This window comes from Opisthorchis viverrini (genome assembly GCF_000715545.1).
Source record: "Opisthorchis viverrini unplaced genomic scaffold opera_v5_19, whole genome shotgun sequence".
NCBI classification, from domain to species: Eukaryota; Metazoa; Platyhelminthes; class Trematoda; order Opisthorchiida; family Opisthorchiidae; genus Opisthorchis; species Opisthorchis viverrini.
Genome location: NW_008751675.1, coordinates 2,514,694 through 2,528,900, shown reverse-complemented (window position 1 = coordinate 2,528,900; position 14,207 = coordinate 2,514,694). Strand labels below are relative to the sequence as shown.

Sequence of the window (14,207 nt, the reverse complement as noted above, 5' to 3'; positions counted from 1 at the left end):
CTCATCTTGACAGAATGAGGCTACTCAAATGTGACAATCGAACGAGCTGCAAATCAGCAATTCTATTTGAGATAAATTTATTGATTGTTTGTATTTTTTTATTCTGTTTCTCTGCCCCTGTGTGAGGCATAAATCCTGCGAATTGGACGATAGACATAAACTCTCATTGGGTACAATAATGCGCTAAATTCCATCATAAGAAAGTAGGTAGTGAAGCTCCCCATGGTTCCAGAGTTTATACCATTCATTTCGCCGTTTACTGATCTGCATATCTCTGAGCTGCCTAATTTGGCGACTTGCCGTCTAAATCATTATCTACCTTGATCAGTATGTGAGTTATTGTTACGTATCGATCATTTCCCACACTCGCTTATCCAATCGTAATGCAAAAAATACGTCTGATTTTCAAATCTTATAAAGGCCATAAAAATAACCCAAACTTTCAACAGCTTGGAGCTTCTGCAACATCACATTTTCAGAAGCATCGGCTTAGGCTCATCATGAGTGGAAATTCTATCTGATAAAGTAAATGAAAGCTAGGGTTATGCTGGGCATTTTTAAGGCCTGAGGAGGTCTCAAAGGTCTTTTGTAGTTTTCAGTTTCATTTGGACATGTGGCTTTTTTGTTATTGCATAAGGGACCGGAATAAACCAGTTCCTTCAAAACCGAGAGTCTATTTAGATAGCCAAGCCCAAGGGTCCACCATACTGAAAAAATACTTCGTGTTTGCTAACAATAGAGGTGGTTCAGATGGTTCTACCCAACATCCTATCGCAACAGAGGGTTTTATAGAGAAACTTACAGTTTAAAAGGATATTTACAAATGATGCCGTTCGTCACAAACATGTCACACTAAGGTTGACTGAAGTTTTTGTCTGGTATAAATGCATTCTATGTTATGTTTTGTCCCCATGGTGAATACGAAACTAGACGAAATATGATATAAGTTCCTACAATTAGTTAATCATTCTGGGAAAATACTCATAGAACGTACTGCATCTAATCACTATTCAACACGATCGTCTGACAATTTTCCGTTGCTAACCGAGCAGGAAAGCATTAGAATTGCTTTCATTTTAACCTAGATCAAACAATCAAAGGACATTTTTGCTGACATTTCACCTGGGTAGAACTCTTCACATAGGAGAAAATTACATGCAAAATTAAACCACCCGCTCCATCCCCTTGAACCAGTCAGTCATCCAAAAAGAAATCGGCAAGAGGGACGACCTATCATGTAATTCTGCGTATTTCAATACCACATACGAATAGACACGAATGAAACAACGATAAGCTTCCTTGTGTCCCACCACATACGAATAGACACGAATGAAACAATGATGAGATGCACCAGGCACTATATGCATGCCCATATGTTATCACGACAGCCGGGTGAGCTACAGCACAACAGAGAGTCTACCGGAGGACTGCAGAGGCTTCATTCCTGAAGATGGTTAAAATTGCACAAAGTCACTTGTTTTAATTCACTGCAGAGAACTACTCCCCAGTGAGTGAATCTATGTTACACTGGTCAAGGTAAATAGTGCATTCTAGAAAAACTCCAGAACGTTGAGTGACCACTAAGGGAGCACTGGAAGATTATATTTAAGTTAAACGTGGCTAAAGTTTGTGACAAGAAAGTAGAAATGTCGCAAATAATCTGTTTATCTATCTATCTATCTATCTATCTTTCTATCTATCTATCTATCTATCTATGTATCTAACTATCCATCCATCTAAATGTATATCTATTTATCTATCTATCCAACTATATATCTAACAACATATCTATCATTCTATCTATCTATCTATCTATCTCTCTATCTATCTATCTATCTATCTATCTATTTATCCTTCTATCTATCTAAACATTACCCCGAATAAAATCAGAACAAATCTGGAAATAATGACAGCCATAGGTCATAAGTGAGATAGACTCATTTGAAAACGAAGTTCGCAACAATGGGCGACTAAATCGCAGGTGAATCTTTCAGTGACCTCAGTGACTGGACCAACTGATGGGCCCAGGAAAGAACAAAATTGTCTTTGTGTTGTTGATGGACAGTCTGCTGTCCCAAGAAGATTTAGGGGCCTTTCCTTCTCACCAACCTTCTGAAAAATGAGAAGAACTAAATCACATTATTTAGTCGTTAATGCTATTGTGCTGCCTGGTTTTCGAACTCATGTCAGGATCAACTACCCAAAAATAACTTGGCTTAAGTTAGTCGATGTGGTTGTTTATTTTGGAGTGGTTGTTTTAACGTATTCCTTTTGTAGTTGCCTCCGAAATTCTTCTCTACTTTGTCGCCAGCATCGGCTTTAAGCCCATCTTTCTCTTATCACAAGAACTTGCGTAAACAAACGCGATCTATTTGGGCGTTGTGGTTGTGAAATAAGCAAGAGGCGTTCGTTAAGATTTCCGCCAGAAAATGATGGTTTGTTTTCCTACCAAGTAAGGACCACCCAACGAAATATAAATGATGACCGTGTTGTTAAAACTTGCACCCCGCGCGAAAAAGCCTTGTCATCAATCTTTGCGCTGCACGCACGCTAAGAAGAAATCCCACTAAGGGGTCACGTGCCCAAATCGATAAATCTGGCCGGCTGACGCCATGTAGTTTGTTGAATGGACGGTTGACGTGAGTGGAAGTAATGAACTTGATTTACGACCACTGCCATTTGCAACACTCTAACAATGTTTGAGTAAAAGCGGCAGACACTCGTCCTGAAATTTGAATTTGGTCGTCGCTGGCACTTCCTAACTTGTTACATCGCAAACCAATAGTTTTTTGTGGTGTTACTGCTCTCCGGTCCAAAAGATGGGTGCTAAAATCAATTATTCTGAAACAATCCTTTATATTGACTTGGTCGTTCTGGCTCTCAGGTCAAGAATTCTCAATAATTAACCCACCAATCATAAACCTCTTCAATAGAATGGCTCTTTAGCCGTGATCACACAAAGCTTCTGTTGAGACCATCCAGTTTTCTGGGATTTTTCTACTCAAAGCTAATGTCAAAACAACCGACCGCGGATCGCCAACGAGACGGTTACGTGGTAACCTACTGCCTGAAGAGGCTGTGTGCGTTTCTTACTCTAGAGAAATTTACAACGAGCACTAGATTTATGAAACTGGAAGTTTGGTGGGTGAACACACACGTACAAACGTAAGATGTTAGCAAAATCCACTCATTTGCGGGCCAGCTTGGTTTTCAAGGAGGACCAAAAAGAATCTCACGTTTGTGATGTCCTCCATCAACTGAAGGTGCTGCATCAGACCTCAGATGAGTGCAGTTTCATGCAATCTGTTTACGTATGACACAAGTTGGACAGAAACTCAGGAAATGTGTCTACATGGTGACCCTCAAATAGGAAGAAGCTAGTAATGGATTGTCAAAGTTTTTCAGCAACTTTACCGGCGGTGTTACTTTTCTACAACGTGTTAGCAAAATCCACTCATTTGCGGGCCAGCTTGGTTTTCAAGGAGGACCAAAAAGAATCTCACGTTTGTGATGTCCTCCATCAACTGAAGGTGCTGCATCAGACCTCAGATGAGTGCAGTTTCATGCAATCTGTTTACGTATGACACAAGTTGGACAGAAACTCAGGAAATGTGTCTACATGGTGACCCTCAAATAGGAAGAAGCTAGTAATGGATTGTCAAATTTTTTCAGCAACTTTACCGGCGGTGTTACTTTCCTACAACGTATTGAGATACTAGTGTGCCAATAGAAAAAACGAGGCGTGCCGGCGTAGCCCACTCATGTGAAGAACGTTATAAACGGAAGATACACTTGGGTCTCCCTTGGAAACCGAATGGGCATGCGACTGGGTGTAAGAAAAGAAAGAAAGCGTTCAGCTGTAGCACCCTTCCGGTGCCTAACTGCCATGCCACCCGAAGGAAGCACGAGGGCTAGGATACTGCCAGGTTGCCCAAGCCTAGACAGGGGAAATCGAGAGGCAGAGGTCGGATTCGAACCACGAACCTTCCGGTCAGGAAATTCGCGCTCGAACCACTTGGGCCATCTCGCCAGTGATTCGCTAGTGATTCAATATTTTTGGTTTATGGAGATCCATTGACCATCCTGTTTCCAAATTTCCATTCAGTTGGTATAACATGTGCTTGAGACCACAGGAATACTTCCTTTGATTACATGTGATTATTTGTAGTATGTACCGAATTCGTGTCTACATTGCTTTAATGTGTCGCTGTTTTGGGTTGTCTCTTACAAAACAAGTGAGGATAAGGCCCGGTTTTCCCTGTGATTGCAATGATGTATATTTTTGGTCATAGCAGAAGCAGAGATGTGAACACGATGTGTATGAATCTACTGTAATAATACTGGTTTACCTGTGCTTGTTGGAGGCAAACTGGTTATGGGGGAAAATAAACAGCACCGGGGACGCTTGGGTTTTATAACACTACCTATTATATTTTGGTAAGCTTCAATCACGAAAAAACTTACGTGAGATAACTACTTGTAGCTGGGATATTCTATGGCTAACGGCAGCGTCATCTCCAACCGTAATCTCGATGCAGAGGAGAAGTAAAACGTTGTAGGCTAGGAATGCGTCCTCTGATGGCTTGGTATGAAAGATTTAGTCAGAAACACTAGATCGGAGACTCAAACAACTGACAAATCCCAGGCTAAACGTTGCAAAGTTGCAAGTATGCATCTGGTTTTGGGCTTGGTATGAAAGATTTAGTCAGAAACATTAGATCGGAGATTCAAACAACTGACAAATCCCAGGCCAAACGTTGCAAAGTTGCAAGTATACATCTGGTTTTCACGTTGTTTTCATTGACCAGGAAGTTGAAAAAACTACCCGGAAAGTTTACAACTCATTTGTTCAAAACTTCACCATTCAGCTGTTCCAATTTAAAGACGCAGAGTACGGTAAACATTGTTTGCATAATCGATCCCCTTTAATCAAATTATATTTTTATTCTTTGAGTAGAGCCGTTCCACGACAATCACACCTGTCCTCGTTAGGCGGCACTTCAGTGTTTGGTGAAGCAAACTCATGAAGTGTTTACCAAAGTGAAAGAAAAGAACAAAATATGCTCTTCATCTAGAAACCCTACAATGTGGACAAAATTCAGGTGGTAAATACAAATCTGAGGAGAACACCTCGAGTGGGACGTTTGCTCGTTTTGTTTTTTGAAAAAACTACCCGGAAAGTTTACAACTCATTTGTTCAAAACTTCACCATTCAGCTGTTCCAATTTAAAGACGCAGAGTACGGTAAACATTGTTTGCATAATCGATCCCCTTTAATCAAATTATATTTTTATTCTTTGAGTAGAGCCGTTCCACGACAATCACACCTGTCCTCGTTAGGCGGCACTTCAGTGTTTGGTGAAGCAAACTCATGAAGTGTTTACCAAAGTGAAAGAAAAGAACAAAATATGCTCTTCATCTAGAAACCCTACAATGTGGACAAAATTCAGGTGGTAAATACAAATCTGAGGAGAACACCTCGAGTGGGACGTTTGCTCGTTTTGTTTTTCGTAAGACTGATAAGTTACTGATTTTTTCTCTAGTCTGTACGACGGAGATTACTTAAATCTAGCTTGAATCATGTGGAAATATTGCAGTATACTTAGTAAGCCTGTCTGTTCCAAAGTCGTAACTTGAAGATGGGGAAAAAACAATTAAATCAGGAACCAATATTACCCTATCGCTGCATTGCATTTTGAGGCACAAAAGTTTGTGAACACTCGTGATGAGACATGGATTCTGTAATACTTGCTTTGTGATTTTTTTTCAGTTGTTAGCCTGACACTTCGACATTTTGTCATCCTGATATTTACGACTCACATGACTACAAATACAACTTGAAAACTTCAAAATGTGGTATAAAAACCCACCATGGTTGGAAATTCTTGATCAAATATCGCATCGTTTTTTCGGTTTGTCTCAATGTCTTCAATGAATCACATGAAAACGACCGTAAATCTTACTTTTTTTGCGTAACTAGGCATTTCCTCTAGGGTGGCATTCACTGGTATCTTGTTGTTCAGGCGGCAGATATAAAAGGAAATTGGCCAGCTGCCCACCGTGTCATTTCCAGTATTTTACGACCTGTTTAGGCTTTCATTTTCTCGGTTCACTGGCACCCTCACTTTGAACTCTTTGATGCTACGTACTGACTGATAAATGAACTCCGGGGACCATTTGATTCTAATGAACATGGTAGCGACCAATATATTTCCTACAATGTACATTGTAAACTTCAAGGCAATCACGTGAGGGAATTGACTTGATAGTGAGCATTTATGAGCCTACCGGATACGACTGCTCTATGGATTATTAACTCACCCAGGAGTACTGAAACAAGTTAATTGTTTACGAATTTCCCGATGACATTTCCTGTTATGATGATAGTTCCCGTGATTGGGTAAGTTGACTTTGATAATTTGTTGGACAACTGCCGTAGATTCTAGACGAATCAAGCCTGCATCACACAAGTATTTCAGAAAAGAATTCTGTCCTGTTTTTTTTAATTAAATAGATAATTCCTAGCGAATATTCGGATAAGTTGTTTGCATTTTTGTCTTTTTTGAACCGTCAGTAGTGTGTACCTCTGGGCTCTCTGGGAAGATTCGAATTCAGGGTCTCCTGCTGGTCAATTAGACAATGTAGTATGCCGCTACTAACTGACTAACATGTAATTCAACGGTAAATAAGATGACTTTCCTGTAATCAAGTCGTTCGTATCCTCTTGAGCTTCGGTGAGCCTGCTATTACTACTATCAAAGGAGTAAACCGGTTGCAAACGTTGTACACTATTTCTATTGTGTAATTTTCGAGCATCTGTTAGACAAATGCAACTCCGCAAATCCGTCGGTGTGCAGTCCATAGTCACATACAACATGGCTAGCAAGAACCACCGTCGCAACCTAGTGAATATTGTTCTTTGAAGCGAAATCAATAAATTATTTTGCACACACATTTAACACTCTGCTCTGAGCTTTTTATCCTTGGAAGACAAAAGAAGGAAGCGTATCTAAGAGTAACAAGGCGTGAACCACCGATCTACAAATGACTTGTGAAAATTGCGGTTGAACGCTAGATATCAAACTCAGCACTGCAGTGTGCTACATTTGATCTAACTGTTAAGCAATGACGGTGACAGAACAATGAATTTTCCAAAAGCGTAGAAAATGTGCAGTTGATTACCCTGCACTGAAATTCAAACGTTGGGTAAAAGTGAAAACACTCTTGAGAAAATAAAGTCAGTAATTTTCTGTTAATTAGATGAGGTTTGTGCTGAAGAGTGATTTTATCCCTGACGTATGAAATCATAGTCACTTGACGTAACATCCACTTGATGTCTAGCTACCATGCCACCCGAAACACTGTCTGGTTAACCAATCCTAGCCATGAACATTCGAAACGCTAGAGATGGATTCGAACTGTTTATCTTCCAGTCAGTAAGTTTGAACCCAATCCAAATCCTGATGAATCTCTTTTATTCCTTTTATTTCTCAAGTTGTGGACAGATGGGTATGGAATAACTTCCACCACCCAGTCACCCAGTCCTGCGGAACTACCTGCAGGAGTCCCACTCATGTATTAGGCCTCAAAATCAATTTGGTAGAATGTTGCACCGTTCTCTCTCCAAAACACTTTGAATAAGTAATCAGCCCACTCAAATGCTAAGTAATATCCCAAGAGGTTGCTTGTGTTACGAATGTGCTTTCAAATTCCCCGCCTACTAGAAATACATATCTGTAACGGGACTACACCTGCCATCTTTCTTGAATGGAGGAGACAAGCGCGAATGTGGATAAAAAGGAGGTGATGCACAAATAATTATGACAGATGCGGGATATCAAGCTCAAGTTTTGCTGTGATGTGACACAGATTATAAACCAGTTTTAGAGGCAACAACTGTGGATCAGCTCCCTAAATTGAGCTCATCTAGACAACATCTGTTAGAGCATACAATCCCTTTTAATTCCAGACCGAATTAGAAAAGTTTGTTATACCAGAATACCGACAACATTGGAAAAATTGACTTCACTCTGTAACCTGTACGTCCAGTTTCAGTCCAAACGTCTAGTTCGCAGACAAACCGTCGCAGTTGCCATGGCATGTCCGTTTGACCCACTGTTTGTGGGCAACATCTGGCAGGCAAAATAGCGTTGCTCACAGGCTATAGTAGGTAGTTGGGTGATGTTTTATTCGGCTGGTGAGATTCTCATCGAATCTACCTGTAACTAGGATAATTTCATTAAACCCGTCCAGAAATATAGTGTACTTGTGAAAACTAACAGCTGTTGTTCTGTCGATAAGAAAGCATGCGTCGATAGAGAGTTACGTGCATCCCAAAATGACAGGTCAGTACATACAATTTGACAACGCTGCCTGTCTCAGACTCTAAAGCAACGTTCTGCGTTTTTTAGGCGATAGAATGTCGAAGATTTCCATGGCAGACTCATTAAATGCGGTGATCGGCCGTCAAAAAATGCTTTCGATAAAGTGGTAGTTCAGAGAGGCTGAAGACGTATCGCCTCATTCCAAGGCCTTTCGAACACTCCGCCTACTTTGCCGGTCTCAAGTTGTGATCCAGATGCAGATGAAAAAATTGCAAAAATCTATGCCAAAACAAGATTAGGTGTAAATACACAGGCCTTTATATTATTTGGCGAGAGAAGCAGGATTATTTTCCAATTTAGTTGCTCTTGAAGTTGGTCAATACAAAAATTCTGAAAGTACATTCCTGAGTGCATAGCGTATTTGAATAAAAAAAACTATGAAGCGTTTTGTTTTGATGTTTTAAACACAGAAACAGAGTTGATCTATTGAGAGCACCCGTAACCATGTGTTCCCGAAAGCGAACGGAATCTTCCCACCTACTAGTGCAGTTCATTAACTGACACTGCACCAACTTACATTGACGCTGTTTATGTCAATCAGCCGGCGGCTTCCAAAAACACCCCTATCTCATTGATGCCTCCAACAAATCTTTGACACACTGACGAGCATTGTATCCGTTATCTGGCTGGCTATTTTTGAGAAACCATGCTTCAGGCGCGGTGTCGCTAGGCTGAATTTTTGTTACTTTTTAGCGCATTGTGTGATGGATCCGCAAAAGGAATACCCTGGAATGTGCGTTTGTTTGTGTTCATATTTGATGGACACTGGCCCAGACAGACAGGTCAGCATAGCTCAGCATAGAACAAAGGCAGTGAAAGGTTTTGTTTGAAACTGATTTGCATATTCCCCCTCTGGTGAATACGCATCTCATATGAGACGGTCAGGGTGCACGAGTACAGGTCTACTGGATGGTGGCCACATGTCACTAATTCTTGTGATGCTTCGAACAGCCGTATGTTTTCCATCATGTTCACTGGTCTATGACTGGCGCAGGGGCTAAGGATGAAACTTCCTAGCTGCTCACGACGTTACCCGACGTAGAAACATTGGTACTGAATTTCCCGCCAGCGCTAACTATGAACAACACACGAGTTGACCAATTCGACTTTGCATAAGAGTAAGCGGCGCGGGGGGGACGCCTAGCCTACGTGAGGACAGCGCATCTATCCACAGCAAATCACCCAAGGAACTGAACAGTCTGGCTACATACAAGTGTCCCGCAACATTCGCAACGATCCAATGAAGATGCAGTGATCTGGTCTTCCAGTTGCTATATCCTTTCCACATGAGTGCTCTTGGAAAATACGCCAGAATGCAAATAATTTCCGCAGAATTTGCAGTCTTTCAAATGAGTTCTCTCTCTAATTTTGCTACCGCTCAGCCTAGCCTAATTTATTCAGCTGTCTGTGGTATTCGAGTCTATAATTCATCCTGGGAGCAGAAACCTGATTGAAAACTCCGTTAAACTTCTGCCATAATTCAATGGAGGGTACTCGATTAACATGACACCGTTAATAACCACTTAACTACTTATATGGTACACTCACGATGCGGAAAATTAAATGATGTTTCTCTGGACATCCAAAGGTGTTAGTGACAACATCATGAAACGAGTGATCGAGGCATGCTATATTACTGTACTCGTATTCATCGAATCGCGTTTATCATCCGACGATCTTGTATGATATGGTTGAGGGCACCGCGCATTTACTATAAGAAAGGCTGTCTACCCTATATTGCCCCTGACAGCCGATTTCTTCAAAGCAAGAAAAATTACTCTGTTTCCGAATTAACCATTTTGTTTGAAAATATGCAATCAATACATTCAAGGATCCATGTTTCGTTACGCAGACAGTGTATCCATCAAGCTTCCAGAAGATGAAAACCTGAGGAAAACATGTCATCATGTTGGCAATCCGCACGCATATACACGCCACTGCATGCGCCAAACTGTGAATTCTTTCGAAAAAATCTTCTTTTGCTTTGTAGAAGTAATCACTCTGCGTTTTGTTGCGCTGTCGGCAACCAATGAATTGTTGAGGATGAACAATGTGACCAAGTTGTTTTAGGTTCCGACACGTGACATACCTTCCCCCAGTGTTATTTTATTTCAAAACAATGTCTAGATTTGGAGAATTTGAACTACACATTTCGCAATGCGAACCTAATATGTGGTTTCAAAACACAATCAACGTTTGCCGATAAGGTAAGCAGAAATGTGGAGAAAACTCGCCGTAATAGCTAACCGCCAAAAGCCTGTGTGTATTGGGTCCCAAAGGAAAGAGTTGAACTTCAAAATCTACTTACGGCGAGTCACCACTGAGTTAATGTTGTATTCAGAAAGAATTGTGCTGTTCATTGGCATGAGCATTTAGCTCGTCTAATCTGACTCACAGAGTAGTGGCCTGGGCTTGTCTCTCCCTAGGATAGTTCAAACAAGGGAAAATCGCTAGCGAATCCCACCTGCCAAAGTTCTTTGACTGTTTAGAGAATGGTTGGACACTGAAAGCTCATCTCTATTGATGAAATCCACCTTTAAAGTTCGTTCATCAAGAGAAGCACACATGCTCGTACTTTGCAAAATCCAAGAGCACAACGGCGAAGTCCGTCGCTCTACGCTGATATACCAAATTATGAAGAAACGACCCTTCGCAGTACTGTCTATTCCACCCAAGGTTACAATGTGTTCTGTTGACGAAGTAATCCATTTCCCAGTTGTCACATGTGCAAAATTAACAAGTGCTGTGATGGAACTTCGAAGTTTGTCAGGTGGAAGCTGAAGGACATGCAGTTTTCATGGATGCTCGGAGGATTCGAAATCCGAGCAGAATGTTGGCCAAATGTTATCTGTGTGAACATATTTCCAAGAAGTGTATGTCATGACAGTGTAGCTGTGGTGGTGGCCCGGTCGACGACATGGGTCGGATAACTGCCATCTGCGGCTGTCCAGGTGTGGTTGGAACATAGGGGACCATCTGTTCGCGAAAACCTCTACTATAATTGTAAACCTACGCTGAACTCAGCTGTCTATTGGTTGGTCTTTTGAGCACATAAGCGAGACCATATGTCTCCCATCACTCACATTTTTATTCTAGGGATTTTTTCACTAGAAAATTGCAGTAAATATTGCGTAATCCGCTGAATACTGTCACTGATTAATTTTTACTGGACTGATGCTAACCAAAACTCGCTAGGAAAAGAGCCTTCTACCAGTAAAGAGACAGTTGTAGATTGCAGCTGACTACTTATTAAACTTAATTCAGAACAGCGGTTTGTCACGGAGAGAGTGTGTGTGTGGCAGTTTGTGAACCTGTGTGATCAACTGAGTTATCCCGGGGGCATCGAGGTCAAGGGTTTGCATTTTGGTCGGCTACAGAAATCATCATCTTGCCTAGGTCTCTGACGCCCTGGCAGGATCTCAGCCCACTAACCACCACGATAACCTCAATCCACTTCATTGTCTTGCCACCTCGACCGACACGTAGTGGCATCGGCTGGGTCGTCTTACCTCCCGCATAGAGCAGATCGGTAATGCAAAATAAATCTACTGCTGGTGAAAGGAACAATGTCTTCGCTGCGGAGTTGTTTACTGAAGGAACACCAACTGAACAGTCACTGACTATTGAAATCTCATATGCACCTTGTTTACAAAAACTGAATACCCATCTTCTCTTTGAACGCGTCTTCCGGAACTTTCCTGGATATTCACTGAATGTTAGTCGAGTGCAAGCTAAATCTACAGAGCGAATCCACAAATTCCGTAACAGATCCCACTTTCCAAGAGACGTGTAGCGGATTTACGAGAGGACACTACTCGCATGCCTCATCAGTAGTATCCACCATAACACTGGTACCTCCCTTCTTTCTCCTCCATGTATTGCAGCATCAAAAACATCCGTATTGCTCAGCCATACTGTTCTTGATGGTTGTGATGATGATAACAGGAACCAGTGTGCTGCACTTGTACCAGATATGACAACTCAAAGTACACACACTGCGAAAAGCTCGTAAAATGAACACCACAAGGCAACTGGATTCGGATACTAACATTACGTCTTCTGCAAAGATATTTATAAGGAAATAAAGTACGATGCAAATCAGTGAGAGCTCTAGAATGTCAAAAACGAATTTTTATTCGGCTGCTCAAACGAATAAAGTCAGGCTGCTAAAGGTGGTATTTTAGTTCGGAACTATATGATAACATTACTGTCGGATTTAACAGATACTTATAGTGCTTTTCAAGAGCGGTGATCACAAAGATACCGAAGTGTTTGCGGCATATCCGAATATCCAACAAAGGCTTCGCCCATTAAAGGGAGCTAATTTATCCCAAAAATACTGGAAATACCACGTACCTCTTTCATGATTATCATTATTAGTATCTGGCAGTGCGTATCACATAAAACCTCAGAGAGTTTCGAGCTCCTAACCATCCGGTTAGCAGATTAAATACTCAGCTGTTTTGCCATAAGCGGTTCATCAGCAGTGATAATCGTAACAGTGTCCTTGATAAGCACTTTTTGACCATATCTGACGCGAGCAATTTACTCTCCGGGTCTTATCACTGCAGAACCAACGTACTAAAGTTTCATTCCCTGACGAACAGCCATGCAGTTATATCAGACCCAACTGTATATGATTCTGGAAACCAAGTTTCCCACTGTAGCTCATGGATAAGGCATCTGATCATTCCTAGACATCAAGTGACACAGTAAGAACATTCTGTTTCCTAATTGAATGACCAGAAGCTTCAGTTAAAAAAAACTGTTACCATCCCGGAGAGGAGGAAATATCTTGTAGACCCCATAAACTTTGTCGGGTGATTACTCTGAGGTAATACCGATTGCCCTGTCGGATGGTAAAAGCTTTGTCTTATTCAAGTGTGCATAAACTTCCCAGGTTTGATTGTGTAAGATTTTACATCTAAGCACTCCAAGATCTTGAACAAGCACCAATACATCATACCGTTTGATATCTTATAGATCAATTCTGCCTGTTGGATTTTTCGCATTTGTGATTTTTTTGCTCAGTATTAGACAAATTTAGTCAACTTTTTTATGCGCCAAATACATCGGACAGCATTTCTGACCTGTAAGATTAAATCCGAAAGGTTTTCTCTAAGGCTAAGTAAACCCGAAATCTTATTGCAGCTGATCTAAGTAAACTCGAAATCCTATGTGCAGCTGATTACCCACTGGTAGCTAAAAACAGGCATCCAAAAGGATTACCGGATTAGATTGAAGTCAAAAATCTAGGAAGATTAGGCCTTCACTAACAATAAAACAAATCGAATTTGAAGTACCTGGAAACTGAGATCCCTAGAAATAGCAACAGTTTGTCAATTTAATCATGAATTAAATATTTCTAATTTGTGAACCTTGGGCGTGCCGACTGAATACTCTTCATCGAAATGAGCTTTCTATCCACCCGCGGCCAGATTAACGGATCTGATCCACATCAACTGATAAACGAAATTTCTAATTAGGTGCCTGACATTTTACTAATGAGAAATCTGGGATTTACTCCAGAATATGATCTGATCCAGGGACTGTTTAACTGAAGAGATTTCACTGACATTTTTAGTGCACAGTAAAAGAAGTTATTCATAAGCCGTGGGTAAAATGAATCGCCGCTATCATTATTACTTATTATAATAATACTTTACCATGTGTTTATCCTTCCCATTATTATTTTGTATTGCTGATTCAACTATGACAATAATTTTAACGAAAGTCCTAAGAAGAGTAAATTGTAATAAGTAGTATAACAGTGGAAAATGTATTGATATTACCATCGCATGCCCTGATACACATCACAATTTT

General features: G+C 40.9%; 1 protein-coding gene across 1 annotated transcript in view; it reads left to right on the top strand.

The window, feature by feature from the left end:
- The window catches only part of T265_12863 (hypothetical protein), a gene marked incomplete at both ends in the record, with an annotated part of 11,555 nt that extends 9,198 nt beyond the window's left edge, over positions 1–2,357 (top strand). Inside the window, one exon of the mRNA XM_009165898.1 lies at positions 2,278–2,357. Coding sequence (XP_009164162.1) covers positions 2,278–2,357 — 80 coding nt within the window. The remainder of the gene's footprint in view (positions 1–2,277) is intronic.
- Between the last annotated feature and the right edge of the window lie 11,850 nt (positions 2,358–14,207).